The sequence below is a fragment of the Lepidochelys kempii genome, chromosome 27, assembly GCF_965140285.1.
Source record: "Lepidochelys kempii isolate rLepKem1 chromosome 27, rLepKem1.hap1, whole genome shotgun sequence".
NCBI classification, from domain to species: Eukaryota; Metazoa; Chordata; order Testudines; family Cheloniidae; genus Lepidochelys; species Lepidochelys kempii.
Window position 1 is genome coordinate 10,415,201 of NC_136406.1, and position 19,545 is coordinate 10,434,745.

The 19,545-nt window shown below is 43.4% G+C and overlaps 1 protein-coding gene across 19 annotated transcripts in view; it reads right to left on the reverse strand.

The window, feature by feature from the left end:
- Positions 1-19,545, reverse strand: part of MAPT (microtubule associated protein tau) — a 101,104-nt gene that overhangs the window by 28,594 nt on the left and 52,965 nt on the right. For 13 of the 19 annotated variants that reach the window (XM_073325489.2, XM_078850720.1, XM_073325492.2 and 10 more), the window contains 5 exons: positions 17,465-17,551; positions 12,832-12,918; positions 9,319-9,384; positions 5,733-5,822; positions 1,905-1,960 (listed from right to left, as the gene is read on the reverse strand). In XM_073325489.2, coding sequence (XP_073181590.1) covers positions 1,905-1,960; positions 5,733-5,822; positions 9,319-9,384; positions 12,832-12,918; positions 17,465-17,551 — 386 coding nt within the window. The remainder of the gene's footprint in view (positions 1-1,904; positions 1,961-5,732; positions 5,823-9,318; positions 9,385-12,831; positions 12,919-17,464; positions 17,552-19,545) is intronic. The other 6 variants (XM_073325501.2, XM_073325498.2, XM_073325503.2 and 3 more) reach the window with 3 other exon arrangements.

Below are 19,545 nucleotides of genomic sequence, written 5' to 3' on the forward strand. Positions count from 1 at the left end.
GTCCTCAAATAATTTGTCCTCAAATAAATAAATGCTTTGCATCTTCTCCAATTTTCCAACATCCCTTTTTTAAAATATGGACACCAAATAGAGTAATATTCTAGTCTCATCGTCTGCATCATGATGGCAAATCTCAAAGGGACGTCGGTCTCACCACTACAGTATAACTGGCAAAATCATCTCCCTGCTCCTCCTCATCTCTCCCCCATTTAGCCATCCAAGGATCACATTTGCGGTTTTTTTTTGCTACTGCATCGTACTGAGCACTGACGTTGAGTTCATTGTCCACTATGACTTCTAAAATCCTTTTCAAACGGTATGTCTACACTGCGAAGTTGTCGACAAAACTTTTGTCTTTCACAGGTACTTTAAAAAGCCCCCCCGCGCGAAAGACAAAAGTTTTGCCAATGCAAGTGGCAGCCTGAACGCGGTTTTGTTGGCAGGAGTGCTCTCTTGCCGACAAAAGCTAAGGCCGCTCGTGGGGCTGCAAGTATTTTGTTGGCAAAAGTGCCGACCAGGTACCGACAAAGAGCATTTACACACGCTGACATTTACCAACAAGGCTGTGTCGCTAAAAGCTGCGTTGTGTAGACAAGCCCTAAGCCATGGTTTCCAGGATACAGTCCTCAATTTGGTAGACACTGCCCGCATTCCTTGCTCCTAGATGTATAACTTTGTACTTGGCTGTATTAAAACACTTTTTGTTTAAATAGGCCCAGCTTCCCAAGCGATCAGATCACACTGTATGACTGCCGTGTCATCATGACTTACCAATTCTGCCAATCTCTGACCTACCAATTTTATTCCACAGTGATGTTATATTTACTTACAGATCATTTGATGAACATGCCGAATAGCATCAGGCCTAGTACCAATCCCTGGGGAAAGAGCACCTCCGTTTGATGATGATTCCCCGCTGATCACTACTTTTTGAGATCTGCCAGTTTGGCTAGTAATCTGTTTAAACTGTGCTTTATTGATATTCTAGAGTGCTAATTTTTTAATCAGAATGTCATGTGGTATTAAGTCAAATGCCTTACAAATGTCTAAGTATATTGCATCTGTGCAATTACCTTTATCAGCCAAATTTGTTATCTCCTCGAAGAGTGAAGTCAGGTTTGTTTGACAAGACCTACTTTCCATAAAACCACATTGAATGGCATTAGCTATATTCCTATCCTTTAATTCTTCATTAATTTAATCCTGGATCAGCTTCTCCATTACTTAGTCTGGGACTAAGTGTCAGGCTAACTGGCCTCCTACCCAGGTCATCTATTTTGCACTTTCTGAATACCGGCACATTAGCACTCTTCCAGTCTTATGGAATTTCCCAGTATTAAACTGCGTGTATAATTCAGAACACAACACTCTGTTGGATATGGACAATTTTTTAACTGTTGCTAAGACCAAATTCCCAGCCTTGCTCTTTCTTTGTTCCCAAAACGGGCAGTTATGTAAGTTCAGAACTGCTGGCTCGCCAACCGAAGCCCCAAATCTGCAACTGTATTTCACAAAGGCTTACCCTCGCAGCTGCATGGATCTGATTCCAGGACTGGGACCCAATTATTTAGAGTAATAGTTTTTGGAAAGTTACACACTTTGGACTCCTGCCATGCACCTTGGGGTTTCCTTTGAATTAGTAAAAAACCCAACAGGTTAATTTTTTTAAAAAGTCACAATTTTGTTATGAGTCGATTCTTCCAAGGTTCATGATTTAAAATGGCGGCACGTTCCAAAGAGGAGGAGGGGGAAAAACAAACACACACTAAAAGAAAAGAAAACTGGTAATTAATGGCAAGGTTTCTTAACGAATGTGTGATTTAGGTCAAAAGCAGCTGGGTCTAGATGGAGTCAAGCACACACACAGAAGGCTTACATCATATTTCATACATTTGTCATCTTACCTTAGGCTTTTTCTCTTCAGTATCAGTTCCATCTTTGTCTTTACTGTCAATACGAGCTGATAAAATGCAAATAAAAGACAGTTATGTTCCTCTTCTTGGGGATACTAAATAAATACCAAATAGCTTATAATGCCTGCATTATCATAACATGCATTAACGTTCTCTTTTCTTCTCATTTCAGTTAAGTCTATTAAAAAACAGCCCTTATCAAATTACTTCCTCTTTTTAAAGCGTGTTCTTGCTGTGTTACAGATTAGCCTTAATATAGGAGATGATGCGTTAGAGATGCATGGGAGCATCAAAAACATGCCGCAAGTTTTATACCAGACCATCCTTGAAAAGAAGATTGACATACTGTTCTGGTGGTGACTTTCTGAACAGCTCCATTCTCAGGCCTAAGCCTGTCCCTTTGCTCTTAAAAACAAATGCAGATAAGGTTTTAAGCATCACGTCTGAAGGCTAAAACTCATGAATGCCTCACACCTACGGAGGATAAGTGCTGAAGACCTTAAGTCACAGAACTGCTGCTTCTTGTTTTTCGAAATCACTTTTCAATGTATTACTTCAAAAAGCAATTTTACTGAAATCCATTTGTATTCTTCATCTCTCTCAAGGTACTACTTTCTGTCTTACTGGCAGATATTACTCCTTAGGATTCCGTTTCAGAACCTGTAATATCCCTTGAGGCTTTATCAGCCAAATGAAGCCATTTAAATTAGATTCATAATGAACACGCAGGGTTTCTTGGGCCATTACACTATTATTTTCCCCCATTAACCTACAAGACATTGCAGTATTGCAAATAAAGAGATTAGATATATAGAAAGAGTAACGTGTGAACTACACTCTAGGATGCTAACTACTAAACCCACTTTTTTCCATCAGCAGCTAAATTTCTTCTTAATTTAAAAGGGAAAACAGCTCTTATATCTTCTCTAAACTTTGGGAATTTATTCTGACTGGTTATGAAATGTACAAGGTCATTTATAAACAGCTCCAGCAGTCGCCTTGAACCTCCCCCACTATCCACTTCCATAACTTGCCTCATGCCTTTCCCTTTCCTAAAACAGCAAAGGTGCCTTGTGCAATGAAGGCTGTGCTGTGCGTTAGAGATAAGAACTCCAGGTATTTCTGGCTGAAAAGGGAAATACCCAGCCCCTTTTCTGTTCCTGCTACTAAATCAGAAGCTGGCGACCTTAAGCATACTGAAAAGGAGGACTTGTGGCACTTTTGAGACTAGCAAATTTATTTGAGCATAAGCTTTCGTGAGCTACAGCTCACTTCATCGGATGCATTCTGTATTTCTGTAGCTCACGAAAGCTTATGCTCAAATAAATTGGTTAGTCTCTAAGGTGCCACAAGTCCTCCTTGTCTTTTTGCAAATACAGACTAACACGGCTGCTACTCTGAAACCTGTCTTTAAGCATATTGTAACCCGAACTCTCTGAAAACGCAGTCAACGTCCTTTCAAAGAGAGGAAGGACGTGTGCTTCCACCCATTAAACTATTGGCACTAGTGATGGCAACCTCTGCTAATGTCATGAGGTGTGAATGAAGCTTTTCTGATTGCATATTAAGTTTAACAGCATTAACAGCAGCTGCTGATCCCCATGGTACAGTCGGTAGGGTGGGAGCCTCCATCCTCCATTTCCTGCCTCGTGTGAGGGAGAGACTGTAGGCTGAATATTCACGCTGACTGGGCTCATGCCAAGACAGTGTGTAGGCATCAAAAGTGGCACGGGACCTGTACAGACAAGCAAACCTGTGTACCAATGGCAAATGATTCCTGCAGAAGAGTGTCAGAACTCTATGGAGGTCTACGGCTGGCATGGCCCCAAAGAATTCACCTGGTGTTTTAACACCTGTGCACTAAAACATGGATGCTAAGGAGGCTTGTAAATTAGCGAACTGATTTTCATACAGATCCCATTCTGATTGCTTATTAAAACCATTAAGTGAAAAACCCGCATTTCACCATTGGACAGACAGGTGTCCTTAGGATTGCGGGTCTTAGTGAGAGGAGAATATAGACAAAATGTGCCTGGCGTACTAGCAAAGGCATTTGTGCCGGAACAGGATGACTTTAGGCCCCTACTCGGGCCAGTTAAGCTAACACCGTTGCACGAACTTGAACATCTAAAGTTAAAGCTACCTGACCACAGTGCTATCAGATGAGCAGTTAAATGACTCAAGGTTTCTCAGCGAACATTCTTAGGTATCTAACAGCCAGGCTTCCCCTCACATAGGTCTCTCTTATAATACATAAAAATTCAGCCATCTCTTTGGAATTGTCTGGGGTGCACACCGTACTGGGCTTGGAAACTGAGGACAAAGTTTAGCCCACTGTGCTCCTCCTCCCTCGCCTTTAGAAAAGCCGACATGAAAGACTGGCTCTCGGGGAACACACAAAGCAATACGAGTGGGAGACCCTGCACGCTTTATTAGCGACAGCTCTGAAACCATAGCCTGCTCTGTGCTAACGCTACTTCAGTAATGACCAGAAAAAGTTTCAGTCAAACGCCTCTTCTCTTTTATAAATATTTAGAGTGATGGATGAAATTGAAGAGTCTACATAGCAGCTTTGATAAATCCAAGGACACTGAAATGAAAAGGGAGAAAAGCACAACTGGGAGCATGTCAGCGTCCATGCAAGGGAACGTGCAACTGAAGCGTGAGTGTGATGCGAATGAATCAAAGGCCAGGAGTAAACTAAGGGTGAAAAGCAGCATCAGCACTCTGGATTTGTTCAGAGGGAACATCCATGGACAACTGTCAAGCAGCAAGATTCAAGGGGTGCCAGTTCTGGTTTTAGAAGCCTTGCCCCGAGCAAGTCACTGGAGAAACAAGCGTGGGGCAGGAAAATGACACACACACCTTTTAAATGAGGAACCCGACTGACTTTTTTCTCTGACATACGAGTTGCAGGTTTCTTTTTGGGTGCCTCTTGTGTTTCCATGGCCTGCACCATTCCCCCCGTCTCCTGTTGCAAGGAAACACTTCTATCTGCCACGTCCTTTTTTAACCTATCGGGAAACTTGGTTGCGTCGAGTGGAGAACCTGAGATTTCTCCCTCCCTAATTACATTAGCTTCAACTTCCACTTGGTACATAGTTTCAGAGGGCTCCATCTTGGCGACATCATCAGACCCTTTCCCTGACAACCACTGTCGTCTCTCATCTAGGATCTGTCCCGCTTTATGAGCTTTGCTTTCAGTAACAGGAGTCTCTCTAGACATTTCTGCCAGATTATCTTTGGGTCTGTCTTCTGCTGGAAAGGCATACACCTCCACAGCTTCAAGCATTGTAGAGTCCTGCTGTCCTAATGAGGAAGGTGAATCCTGCTGAATAGTTTCATCAATGTCACGGTCTTCATCTTTTTCATGCCCAGCGGCCTCTTCTTTCAATTTACCTTTGCTGTATAAAGGAGATGGCCCGTCTTTAATAAGGGAGTTGTCAACTGGCTCATACCCCGCATCCTCAACCCCCGGGGGCCACTTTTCAAACTGAGCAGCAAGTTTCTCACGACAGAACATTTCAGCTCTTGGAGCACTCTGAGAGGATTTGGAAACTGCTGATGCGGCAAATTCTTCCGTGCACACACTGTGACCTGCTTCATCTGCCAACGCCTTACCCACTCCAACGTCCTCTTTTCCACCACGGTCCCATGGCTCAGTTCTGGAGACAGCCTCCTGGCTTTCTTCAAAGGCTCTGAAGCCTTCATACATGCCTGGGGGGACTGGTATCGTGGCCTCAGCTCTGGCAGGCATTGCTGCTACCTGTTCTCCAGTCTGCATTTCACACAGAGGGACGAGAGTCTCCGAAATCTCACCTGCTTGTTTTTCTGGCTGAATCTCACTTGCCACAGGCTCCTGAACTCCAGGTTCCACACTCTCCCACAGCCTTGGGGAGCTCAGCTCCTCTGGGGGGCGAAGAGGGAGGGTAGGATGTCAAGCGTGGCAAAGAGTTAGCACAGGTATTTCAATAAAAAGTCATTCTTGCAACACAAAAGAGACTTAAAAGACTTTTTATAACCATTCTACACCGATAAAAGCAATCGAGTCCTACACTGCCACTTGCAGTGGAAAATTCAATTCTGCAGTTTCTCTTTGCTTTAAAGGAATCTTGTCCCTGTAGATAGGCTTAAAATCAGAGCTACTCCACTTTGATTTGATGATACACATTGAATCATCCATCATCTCTGCCTGCTTGCTCCATTGCTGGGAAGAGGTAGAGTACCAAAACAAACACAGGATTTGCCATACCAGATCTATCCAATTTATCCTGTCTCCCATACTGAAAGTCTCAGAGGAAGGAGCCTCCCTCCTGCACCCCAGTAATATGCTGGTGTGTGATCAGTTATGCTCTGTGTACATGGTGGATGGATTCCATCCCAGCCTCCGTCCACAGAGGTGGTCCAAAGTATGCCATGAAGGCTAACATTTGATGATCGTTCTCTTCGCTGGAATAACTGCACAATTTTATAGGCCACAACTTCCAGCCTCTATTTAGTTACAGTGTTGGACAATTCATTAGCTCTTGTGCCAGTGAATGCCACGGGTTGACCACGTGTCAAATGAAGCGTTGCTTTCATTTGTTCTAAATAAATCTGCCAATAATTGTGTTGTGTAACCACAACACCGTGTGGGCCAGAATGAAAAGGGATAGATATACTCCCCAATCTAAGATTACATACAAAACTTAAAACCCCTCCAACTGTCCAAACTAAATAAGGCTAGTTTTAGCGGACACATCTCAGCCACCCAGAATTCTAACCATCTTCACTTCTCTAGACCATTTCTTCTTCTGCTACATCTTTACCACAAACTTGACAGAGCAGTACAAGTATTCTAATTCTTTTTTATTTCAGTAGCCTGTCTACGCCATCACAGCACAGGGTGTAGGGGGAGAGGATGGATCACACAACAGGAACACCTGCCTGCAACTGCAAACCTCTGATTTTGTATGTTCCGCCCACTCTGCAGAGTAATTAGTACCATAACATTGCACACCCGTTCTGGAGCAGCTGACAGTATAACCGTTACAAAACAGAACTCTCAGTCACAGATGCAAAGATTTTAAGGCCAGAAGGGAACATTTATGATCATCTACCCCGAGTCTGACCACCTGCACAACACAGGCCAGAGAATTTCACGCATCAAGCCCATACATTCTGGTTGAGGTAGAGCATCTCTTTTAGAAAGACATCTGATCGGGAGGAAAAGACCTTGGAGTGATGGAAAACCCACCATACCCTGAGGTAAATTGTTCCAGTGGTTAATTAAAAGTGCGTGACTTATTTCTATTCTGAATTTGTCTAGCTTCAGCCTTCCAGCCACTAGCTCTTTTCATGACTTTGCCTGCTAAATCAAAAAGCCTAGGTTAGGGAAACTTTTGTACTAAAATCAAAAGCATCCTTTCAATAAAAAACAAATTCTAAAGAGAAATTTTTAAAAAATGGGATAAGTAAAAATCACAACCAAATTAGCCTTTTATCAACACAGTTCTAAGAGAACTCAATGCTTAAGTGAAATCATTGCAGAGTCCTCAAATTCATGATCCAAGACAGACCAAAATTGGATACCAATTGGCAGCTGGCTCTAAAACTTGTGTCAGGCCATGGCGAGTGCCTTTGATAACCAAAGGGCATTCCACACATGCTAGTATGCTAACCAGCAGCGCTCATGCACTCAGAGTCGCACTGCAGGTGAACGGAACATACCGAAAGGACAACAAAAGTAGAGACGTGCCCACTACATTAGTTAGCGACATTTCCAAAATGCCTTTGTTGTTCTAACGACAGCGTGCAACACGTGATCAAAGGAGTTTGTAACATTTAAAATGTTCCGGTTAAAAAACTGAAGATTTAAAAGGCTGCCCCTCCCACAGAAACTTGAGACTCACTTCACTACTCTTCCCTCTTCATGCTGAAGAGCCAGTTTTCAAAGTCCGCAGCAAAACAAAACCAAGGTCACTAATTATGATTTATACCTGGCCACAGGCGTGCAGCACTCACCACAATTATATCTGACCCAGAGGAAAATGGATCATAAAATGGAAGTGCCCCTTTTAAAGCATCATTCCCCATTTTTAGAAAAGTAACAATTTACTGCGCCGAAACCTGGTACTCAGTACAGCGGGGGGAAGTTTAAACATCTGGTGAGAAGAGAGAAGTGGCCAGAGCTGGACAGAATGGGCAGATATGCAACGCTTCCATCACATCTCTGCTAATGACCTCAAGCTACACCTACAGAACCCTCTGCTATTCTAAGCCTTGTCCACTTGCACATAAGAACTGCCAATCACAAAGACTTGCATGATGATCCTGTGATACAATTATGGGCAAACTTCTGCTAGGGAGTAGGATAAGAATAACCAAACTCTCATTTACATGGAAGCTGAAGATGTGAACTCTGTCCTGAGTTGAAGAGATACAGAAAAAAAAACATGTACTTTTTAAACATCACTAACTTTGAAAGTACTTCTCTCAGCCAGACAAGTTGTGTGCAATTTTGACAGTAGCAGCAGGCAGGCAGCAGGAAGGATATACACCAAACAGATGAAGAAATTCATTTCATGTATATGCCACCAAGAAAAATATCTTGCAAAATGGAATTTACTCAGCTTGAAAAACCAAGCATCATGTAAATGGCACAAGATGGAGAGTGTGAGCATGAAAACCATCTTCAGCATATTCAGCTTTCTGCACTCGCCATTTCATTAGACTGGGGAGGAATCTTCAAAAACATTCTGAGCACTAGCCTCACTCTGGATGCTTTTGAAAATCCCACCCTGAAGTTTTCAGTTATGTCTGAAGTCAGCATAGTCAAAATCACCCTTTCCAGCCTGACTCCTGTGAGCTAGCAGCTCCCCCTATTAAAGGAGTAATTTTTCAACTCGGTTAAGCAGATGCCCAGTTATGCGGTACGTACACACACAGCACAGTAGCTAGTTTTGTTGTGTTCTGTGTAAAGGAGGCTGGAGGAGACTACTCTGAATCGGTCAAAGTACATAATGAGACTAGCTTGAGGATAATGAGCATCTCCCGTTGGCTGACCCATATTGTCCTCTCTGTGTGTATTTTGCAAGTTGATTCCTCCTTCTATATCTTGGAGGATACTCAACCGTCCACTATTCCAGACAGAGGACAAGGACTCAGGTTGTGACCTTCCAGGGAAGAAGGGCAATGGATGAAAAGTGGTGGTGTCCCCCTAAAATGAAAAAGTAGGGGGGATACTTAAAGCACCTTGACCATTCCTGGCTAGAGAGAGGCAGCAGCAGGGAGAACTAGATAGTTGGGTGTATAGCAAAGAAGGGAAGCCTTGCAGAAGAAAAATCCCAAACAACTGGCAACTGCTCTCTCTGTTTTGGGTCCCAATTGGATTTTACTATTTCCCAGCAGCAAATATTCCACTGACCTTGAGCACCATCTCCTGCAGCTTGATCCTCAAGGTTAGGAGTAGCTCCCACACCTGCTTCCTCAGCTGATTCACAGTTAAATAAAGGGGGGGGGGGAAATTACAAAAGTTAAATTTAAATGTCTGCCATGAGAAACAAATTTGCTTCCTTACTGATCCTGTCCACCAGTGTGAATGCATTACAAACAGTACCATAAGGCAGCTACCTTTTAACTGCAGCTGAGGGACTGCCCTACTACATCAGAGGTATCTTGGATGACACAGACCGGTACCAGATACTTCAGAGACAAGTGCAGGAAACTGCTGTGGGCAATTATGGAATGGCCTTACCAAGGTTAGCATGAGAATTTATATCCCTTTTTCAGTCCCAAGGGTGGATGTTATCATCCACAAAAATATCTAATTCTTTATTATTGTCAATGGGCTAACTATAACGAAGCTCAGACTAATTCTAACACTAACCCAATGCTCATCCCAAATCTAAAAGCTGAGAGCAATGGGGTAAACGGGCAGACACTGTTAAGTGTCCTCTCACTACCCCAGGCAATAGAAAGAAACAGAGAGGTGGTTGGGGACCCTTGAGGGAGGCAGGGTACAGCATCAGAAATGCTCTGAAGTAAACTGGATGAAATTCAGTAAGTACAAATGCAAAGTACTCCACTTAGGAAGGAACAATCAGATGCACATACACAAAATGGGAAATGAATGTCTAGGAAGGAGTATTGCAGAAAGGGCTCTGGGGTCACAGTGGATCACAAGCTAAGTATGAGTCAACAGCGTAACACTGTTGCAAAAAAAGCAAACATTCTGGGATGTATTAGGAAGAATGTTGTAAGCAAGACACGAGAAGTAATTTTTCTACTCTACTCCGCACTGATTAGGCCTCAACTGGAGCACTGCGTCCAGTTCTGAGCACCACATTTTAGGAAAGATGTGAACAAACTGGAAAAAGTCCAGAGAAGAGCAACAAAAACTATTAAAGTTCTAGAAAACATGACCTATGAGGGAAGATTGAAAAAATTGGGCTTGTTTAGCCTGGAGAAGAAGACAGGGGACAGGATAACCGTTTTCAAGTACATAAAACGTTGTTACAAGGAGGAGGGAGGAAAAACTGATCTCCTTCTTCTCTGAGGATAGGACAAGAAGCAATGGGCTTAAATTGCAGTAAGCCGCAGTTTAGGTTGGACATTAGGAAAAGTTTCCTGTCAGGGTGGTCAAGCACTGGAATAAATTGCCTAGGGAGGTTGTGGAATCTCCATCATTGGAGATTTTTAAGAGCAGGTTAGACAAACACCTGTCAGGAATGGTGTAGATAATACTTAGTCCTGCCATGAGTGCATGGGACTGGACTAGATGACCTCTCAAGGTCCCTTCTAGTCCTGTGATTCTATCATGCAGGGCACATCCGTGGCCCCAAAGGACACGGCTGACCAAAAGAATCCAATCTCTCATTCATGGAGTGTATGAGCACCGAGAGTGGGATCCATGTGGACAAATACTAAAAAAAAACATCTTGTCTACCTTTTGCCCGGCTGCTGCATGCTGCGCAGAGGTTTATGATGCCCAGAATGATGCCTAGGTCTGTTTCCTGAAGAGCTACCGTTAGCTTAGAACCCAGCAACATCAATGGACAGTTTGAACTATGCTTTCGGATGTGCACTGCCTTGCATTTATCAGTGCTGAATTCCATTTGTCATTCCATGATGCCCAGTCACTAAACTTGACTAGCTCAGTCTTCTTTCAGTCTTGACTGACCTACTTAATTTTGCCCCTTTTAAAATTTTGCCTGCTCACTACTCACCCCTTTCCCCGATGGTTAATATATTACACAATCGGTCCTAACGTACAACTGGGGCACACCACCACCCCCGTTAAGCTTCTACAATGTTGAAAACTAACCACTTATTGCTTTTTCTTTTTTTGGCCTCTTCACCAATTTCGGACGCATGACAGTACTTTAATCTCATATCCCATGTCAAGCCTGCAGACAGGACCTTAGACAAAGGCATTTCGATAGTCCAAGTAAACCAGGGGTTCTCAAACTGGGGGTCGCAAGTTGTCAGCCTCCACCCCAAACCCTGCTTTGCATCCAGCATTTATAATGGTATTAACTATATTAAAAAATGTTTTTAATTTATAAGGGGGGGGGTGGTCGCACTCAGAGGCTTGCTATGTGAAAGGAGTCACCAGTACAAAAGTTTGAGAACCACTGAAGTAAACTATATCCATCTATTATTTTGTCGACATCCAGAGAATTCTAGTAGACTAGAGTGGCATGCTTTTCTGCTACAGCAGCCATGCTGGGTTGCTTCTCTCCTGTGTTTTTTATAAATTTTATTTCTATTTTTAATCACCTTTCAAACCAGTTTACCTGGTACCAAAGTAAAGCTCACTAGTCTGCAATTCCCAGGATCAAACCTAGTGCCTTCAGGGGCTACTCTCAGGTATAGTCACCGATTAAATGAGAAACTGCATCCTTTTGTTACCAGCTCAGCCACTTCATCCATTAGTTCCCTCAGAACTCATGGGTGTGCCACCCAAAAGAGGATGATGCTGTTGAGCCAGCAGAGGAGAAAAGATCCTGCTGCTCTGCAGGATGGGAACAAGAGACAGACCTGATCAGTTCAGATTTTCCAGTAGGAGAAGATAAAGCAGCAAACCTGCGTGTGCTTACTGGAACCTACCCAAGCCTATAAGATGTTTGTACTTTTACTACTAAGCTGTAACTCCAGTGCCCGTTCCTGCTCTATAAGCATCCAGAAAGACTGTCCAGCCATCAGGGATGGCATGGTATTTAACAGTTTTTTTACCAGGTAAAACCCTGGTTTTTAGTGCCCTGTGAAAAACTAGTTAGTCTCAGTTTAAAGCATTTTCTATTTTAAAAACACTTTCATCAATGCACACCACATTATGCTGAGTTTTAGTTACATATTCAAATTGTGATCACATACAGTGGTAGATGGGAGATGAATTTAGGGCTGTACAAATAAAAAGAAAAACTGCACTGGTCGTAATATCAATATATGTCATCATAAATACTGAACATCAGAATGTCTATACATTTTGGTTGGCTATTTTCTCAACGGAGTTATACATGTTAGGACTCATTTCAGTTTTCAATATTGTATAAACAAACGTCTAAAACATTTGATTACATGAGAGTGATAATAATGCAGAGTTGTAGGCTTGAAGCATTAAGTAATCAGAACCATGCAGTTGCCACCTACCAGTCCAGGTCCATTTGACCAGGCAGCATTCTGTAGCAGAAGACCAACTTTGAAACAGTGGATAGATTATTCAGTTTGGAACAGCTGTATCCAGTATTTGAAAAGATTTGTTCTACGCTTGCTGAACTTGCTGGACACCGATGCAATCGTTTTCCCAGTTTCCTGGTTTAAACCGGTATTTACCAGTCCCCGGCCCTAACCTAGTTTTTCCCGGGAAATTGCCAACCCTGCCAGTCACACTTCGAAACTCCTTCCTCGTTCACCAGAAGGCGTGCAGAGGCCTCACCTGTGGTTCCCTCGGGTATCTCCTCGTGCTGCCGAGCTGCAATCCGATCCTCATGTGCTCTCTCCTCCACTAACGGGGCCGTGGCATCTGAAAAACAAAGCAGCTTTCACACAGCCGGACTGAAACAAAACCCCTTCAGATGTCAGTGCTTTAAAAATAAAAAAGCACTGAAGGATGCATCACAGAAGGGAAACCATCCTCCGTGCTCACCAGGTTTCCTTCCTATTGGCTGAGCAGAACGGAAGTCGATACTTGTCATGGGAAACAAAAGGGCATGCACACACTGTACATCACCTCCTTTGTCACACAAGCTGCATGCCTCCATGTATTACTTACCCATCCAAAAAACAAAACAGTCTGCCTATCAGCACTGTCTTTTTCAAATATGCTCAGAGCAGGATGGCGAGAATGCCTGGTTGGCACATTCAGCAATGCTGCCTGCAGAAGTGATGCTCAGAGCTCAGCTGGTGACAACAGCCCACAGTCAGGATGTTTATTATAACATACGTGCATCTTTCATTAACCACCTCAGCTGCACGGTGCCCACTAACTCATCCCTGCTGGGACTTTCCTCACACGGCAAACCTCTGGCGACTCTTTCTCCCCCACCAAATGAGGTTTGCCTCCTTATGACAACACTGTCCTGATGCACAGGACAGCAATATCCAGTCCCGGACCAGCTCGAATTTTACGGGCCAGTCTCTTGAACCACGTAGGCTGGGAATGAGAGTTTTATCGCAATGGAGTGCTGGCAGTTCTCCTTTCCAATGGAGTACAGCTCTGGCAGGTCACTAGACATCAGCATTTAAAAGTACAACAGCCCAGTTCAGAATAAAGCTGCTGTTAGTTAAAGCTTAGAAACTAAAGAAAATTAGTATTTTCCTCTCCTTCCAAGGCTTGTGACAGATGCATGCATGGTAGCCAGGCATTACAAGCAGAGGAACAGAAATACCACCAACTACAAATATTAGTACATCTCTAGAACATTTCTAGATTAGGTTCTCTGTAAAAAATGTGGCAACATCATACACTCAGGAGTCACACTATCCACCCGACTCGGGCATCCTGCCACAGCAGCCTATTAGGCTTTATTTCACATGTATCTATTTTATTTTACATTTCACCATTGGCGGTCATTCTGACAGACACCAAATTGTATTGCCTGGAATGTGTACAAAGGAGCAAACACACCAGTGAACTGCAGCTACTTCTGGGATGGAGGGCACCACATAGGAGGATAAGGGGAATATTCTGGCCAAGTACTTTAGTGCAAACTCTTGCCCTTCACGAGTATGCATGATGGGATTGCTAATGTCCAGGTTAAACAACAGGGGCGCCATTTACGGGGACAGGGGAGGGCTCTAACGCCCCTCCCGCCCCGAGTTTCCTAGGGGAGCTCTACTCACCCTAGCCCCAGACAGAGCTCTTAACTGCAGCAGCCCGAGTGTGATATGTGATGAGTTCGGAAGCTGGGAGCAGCACAGCCTTTCAGGCAGGGAGCTTGTTTATAAACAGAGGCAGGGTGATTAAGGTAACAAAAGGCGTGTCATTAAAGTAAATTAGGGATCATTAGATGATCCTGAAAGTACTGCCATGCACTTCAGCTAAAAGATCTCGGAAACAAAGGGTTAGAATAAAAGGTGAGAATGGAGAAAGGTAAAGCGTGGGGTCCCTCAAGGGTCTGTACTGAGGCCAGTGCTGTTCAACATATTCATAAATGATCTGGAAAAAGGGGTACACAGTGGGGTGGCAAAATTTACAGATGATACAAAATTATTCAAGATAGTTCAGTCAAAAGAAAAGGATGACTTGTGGCACCTTAGAAACTAACAAATTTATTAGAGCATAAACTTTCGTAAGCTACATCTCACTTCATCGGTATGCATCCGATGAAGTGAGCTGTAGCTCCCGAAAGCTTATGCTCAAATAAATTTATTAGTCCCTATGGTGCCACAAGTCCTCCTTTTCTTTTTATGGATACAGACTAACACGGCTGCTACTCTGAAATTTGTCATTAAGTCAAAAGCAGACTGTGAAGAGTTACAAAGGGACCTCACAAAACTGGATAACACAGTGGCAGATGAAGTGAGCTGTAGCTCACGAAAGCTTATGCTCAAATAAATTGGTTAGTCTCTAAGGTGCCACAAGTCCTCCTTTTCTTTTTACAATGGCAGAAGAAATTCAATGCTGATAAATGCAAAGTAACGCACTTGGCAAAATATCCTCCCAACTATACGTACAAAATGATGGGATCTAAATTAGCTGAACCCATCAAGAAAGATCGTGGAGTCATTGTGGCTAGTTCTCTGAAAACATCTGCTCCATGTGCAGTGGCAATTAAAAAAGCTAACAGAATATTGGGAATCATTAGGAAAGGGATAGAAAATAAGAGAAAAATATCATATTGCCTCTATACAAATCCACGGTACGCCAACATATTGAATAGTTTGTGCAGATGTGGTCACCCCATCTCAGAAAAGATATATTGGATTTGGAAAAGGTACAGAGAAGGGGAACAGAAATGATTAGGGGTATGGAACACCTTCTGTATAAGGAGAGATTAAAAAGACAGACTTTTCAGCTTGGAAAAGAGACTAAGGGGGGATATGATAGAGGTCTATAAAATCAGGAATGGTGCGTAAAAATTGAATAAGGAAATGTTATTTACTCTCTCTCTCATAATACAAGAACTCGAGGTCACTGAATGAAATTAACAGGCAGCAGATTTAAAACAAAAAAAATTATTTCTTCAGTCACCATATGGAACTTTTTGCCAGGGAATGTCGTGAAGGCCAAAACTATAACAGGGTTCCAATAAGAACTAGGTAAATTCATGGCGGATAGGTCCAGCAATGGCTATTAGCCAGGGTGGGCAGGGATCCAACACCATGTTCTGCATGTCCCTTGCCTCTCTTTGTCAGAAGCTGGGAGTGGGCAACAGGGCAACTTGATGATTCCCTGGTCTGTTCATTCCTTCTGAAGCACCTGGCATTGGCCACTGTCGGAAGACAGGACACTGGGCTAGATGGACCTTTGGTCTGACCCAGTGTGGCCATTCTGATATTCTTATATAGAACCCAGGTGTAAATGCTCCCCACTGTAATCCACTAGACCCTGCTCTCCTCCCAGAGCTGGGATAGAACCCAGAAGTCCTGACGGAGTCTCTCTCTCTCCACAGAGTTAGTAATAAAGTAAGAATACACATTACCATTTTAAACCTAACCAGTGTCCCTTAAGTAACTTGCCACAAAATGTCAGAACATGTTATTAGAGCTGAATAGGTCTATTTATTTCATTTTCTTTCTTTCATAAAGGAATTAGGTACAGGGCTCCTGTCAGCTAATTGTTAACTTATCTGCCAAAAAACTAGAGTTTTCAAGTGCCTACGTAGGCACAGAAATCACGGTTAAAGTTGCTCCCCCCATACAAAAATCTGAAATGGCACTCTCTGCAGTCAAGGTCTAGTAAAAAAATAAGTAGTAATAATCTCTATAAACTGCAGGGAACTTACGTAATGAATAATACTTTGCACTTTTGTATAGCACCTCCCATCCAAGGACCTCAAAGATCTATGCCCACCTTTTAAAGTATATTATCCCATTTTACAGATAGGAAACTAAGGCAGAGGTAGGTTAAGTAATTTGCTAAAGTCACTGGTAGAGTCAGGATTAGAAGCCAGGTCCCATGCTAATAACTCGACCAAGCAGCCTCCCATAAATAGAATTTCAAGTTGAAAGATCTCTGCAGACTTCTCCACCACCATTGATACTGCAATCTTTAAATGTCTGTAGGATACTAAAGACTGTGGGCCAAATTTTTAAACGTATTTTGGCACCAAACTCCCACTAGGAGTAGTGGAGACACATCTTGCAACCAAAAGTTCTAATATGAACACCCCCGAAATAACCCAGGTTTTGTTAGCCTGAGAGGTGATTTGGACTGAATGCCTAGACACCCAGCTGATGTGTGACAGCTTGGAATACTGCTTGGTTTCTTGTCCGATTCTTGACATTTCTGTGTAAATATCTATTGGAAACGGAGAACACTCATTGGTTTGATGTAAATCTAACTCTTCCTGGCAGGCTACAGGGTTGTTTATCAGGGAAAGGCAACCAGGAGGCTCAGACATTTTTCCTAATGATTTTTTTGGAGTCTGCATGTCTCCTTTAGAATCTGTGTTGCCTTGTGAGCGGTTTAATAATGGCTTCTGAAGGCTGGCTAGTGCCCATTAACATTAATGGGGAGTTACAGACACAAGTCGGTGGAGGAAATTACCCTTTCAGGATGGGCTACACTCAGCAGTCATCAATAGGCACACTGGTATGAGAGTGCAATCCTTGAAGGAGGAAATGGAACTGGAATTGATCCTCCAGGGGTGTCTGTGTGGGCAATTCTCCTTCGTGAATACCAAACTAAGAAAGAGCATTTATCTGGCAGCTCTAAGCATTGTTTAGAGATGCACCAGACCGTTTTTTGAAGGGCGTTCCTGAAGAGGCGTGGCAGCACAGAGACACAAGACAGCCACGCCTCTTCAGGAACGCCCTTCAAAAAACGGTCTGGTGCATCTCTAAACAATGCTTAGAAACAGCACCAGCCATTATGGTTTAAAAGCAGTATGACAAAGAGCTCCCACCTTCCATAGTTGGAGTGCTCTTAGCATCAGAGGTCTCGGAAATGGGTTCATCTGATCCATCATCAACCGGTATCTGCAGGGGATAGCCTGGAAAAAACATACATTGAGCACTCAGAACAGGTCCTTGGTTACGTCTAGCGGGCTCTTACGTTAACCTCACCCATCCTTATCTGAAAAGCTGGATGGCTGTAGCTGGCAATTACAATAAGATGTTCACAAAGTGTTAAAGCACCAGTTACGGATTCAGTGATAGCACCAAAAAAAGCCAAAAGCAAAATCTGCTGAGCAACCAATCCAATGCAGAGCACATCTAGAAACAGCAAAGCACAGTAAGAAAAAAAGTACAATCAGTAAATAAATAAAATAAAATAAAAACTTTCCTTGGAGACCACAAATGTCGGATTACATCAATCTGAGTGAGTCACTGTAAAGTTCACTTTGATGTTTCTAGTGCAGTATAGGCTCTCTCTTAGAGCAGATTGTTGAATTGATAGTTTATTTTCTTCTGTTATTCATGTTTTTTAAACCAATGCAAAAAGGGAAAGCACTTGCATGGAACTCCTCAGTGCTCCACATGGATTATTATGTTGGGCCTTGGTTCCAAGAAGTCAGCTATCAGACTGTTAGAGCAAAAAGTACAAGGATGCTCTTTGCAAGGAATTCCAGCAAAATAAAATAACGAGAACTGGAGAAATTGATTTACGAAGAATGATTCAAGCTAACACAAGCAAAGTCTCTTGGACTCTTTGGTGCATGAGAATTTAAACTATGGCACTGACAGAAGGTTGCTGATTTGACTGGATAAGAGGGACAACCTTGAGGGGCCTGGAAGGGAGAACAGTCCTTGGAACATGCCAAAGGCTCTGTCCATAACAGAGGGAACCCATTTGCCTGATGCAAACTGCACCGGAGGCAGATACAAGACAGAAATATGTTGCTCCACTTTAATGGAGTACTATCAGTCCTTATGACTACACAGGTTTCTGAGCTGGATTGTTAAATATGTGGGGAAAGACATCTTGAAAATGTAGACCTAAAACACAGGGTGAGAGGAGCTCTTTTGTAGAAAACTTCCCCACTTCTCCACATTCCCAGCTTTTCCCTCAGTTGTCCTGGCTCGCTACCCAAGAGAAGGAAGCTGTCTGCTGGCAGAACCTTTGGGGAGCATTGTGCGGCGCTATGTTATCATCATCAATTGAGCTGACTCGTGAATACAGAATGCACATGCATGCTGCTGCATCATTACAACTGCAGTCACTAGGAAAGCAACAAACACTTCCAGGGGAATTAGGGAGAATCTGTGTATTAGAGACATGACGGGGGGCAGGGAAAAGGAGACACAGGCCAGGCAGTAGGTTGGAGGGGGTAGGACAAGGGAAAGAGATGAGCCCATCTACTTCAAGGATCAGGCAGTAGGGGAGAAGCAGGAGGGTTGGGGTGGGCAAAGCGAAGGAACAGAGACAGCAAATTAGGCTGTGAGAAAAGAAGAAAAACCCACTGGTTGTTATTGGGTATGTGCATGCCTAGAGGGCAGGGGAAATCCTCTCTGGATCTGATTTTTGGTGAGGTCAGACATCCACTGTATCTGACACGTTCTGTAGTCCATCCTTCCCTTGGTGAACGTTCATAAAAACACACAGGGAGGCACAAGTGGCTAGAGCAGAGAGGCGGAAGCCTGACAGTCGAGGGCTATTCCTAGGTCGAGATGGGAGAGTAGGGATTAGTGGTTAGAGCAGGGGGGCTGGTATTCAGGATTGAGGATTCTCCTCCTATCATGACTCACCGTGTGACCTCCGAGGTGTGTGCCTGCCATTTATCCTCCCTGTACATCAGTCTCCCCACATATGAAAGAGAATACTCATTTCACAGTAGGGGGTGAGGATTCATCACCTAATGTCTGTAAAGCCCTCCGAGATACACTGATAAAGGACGCCATACACACGCATGCTACTAACATCAGAAATACGTGCCAATTTCCAACACATGAACAGAGGCCCCTGGGAACAGCACCCTACAACATCCAGACCAGCCACTAGCACTTGCTTAGGTGACGTCCCAGAACCCTGGACTTCAACGCAAGC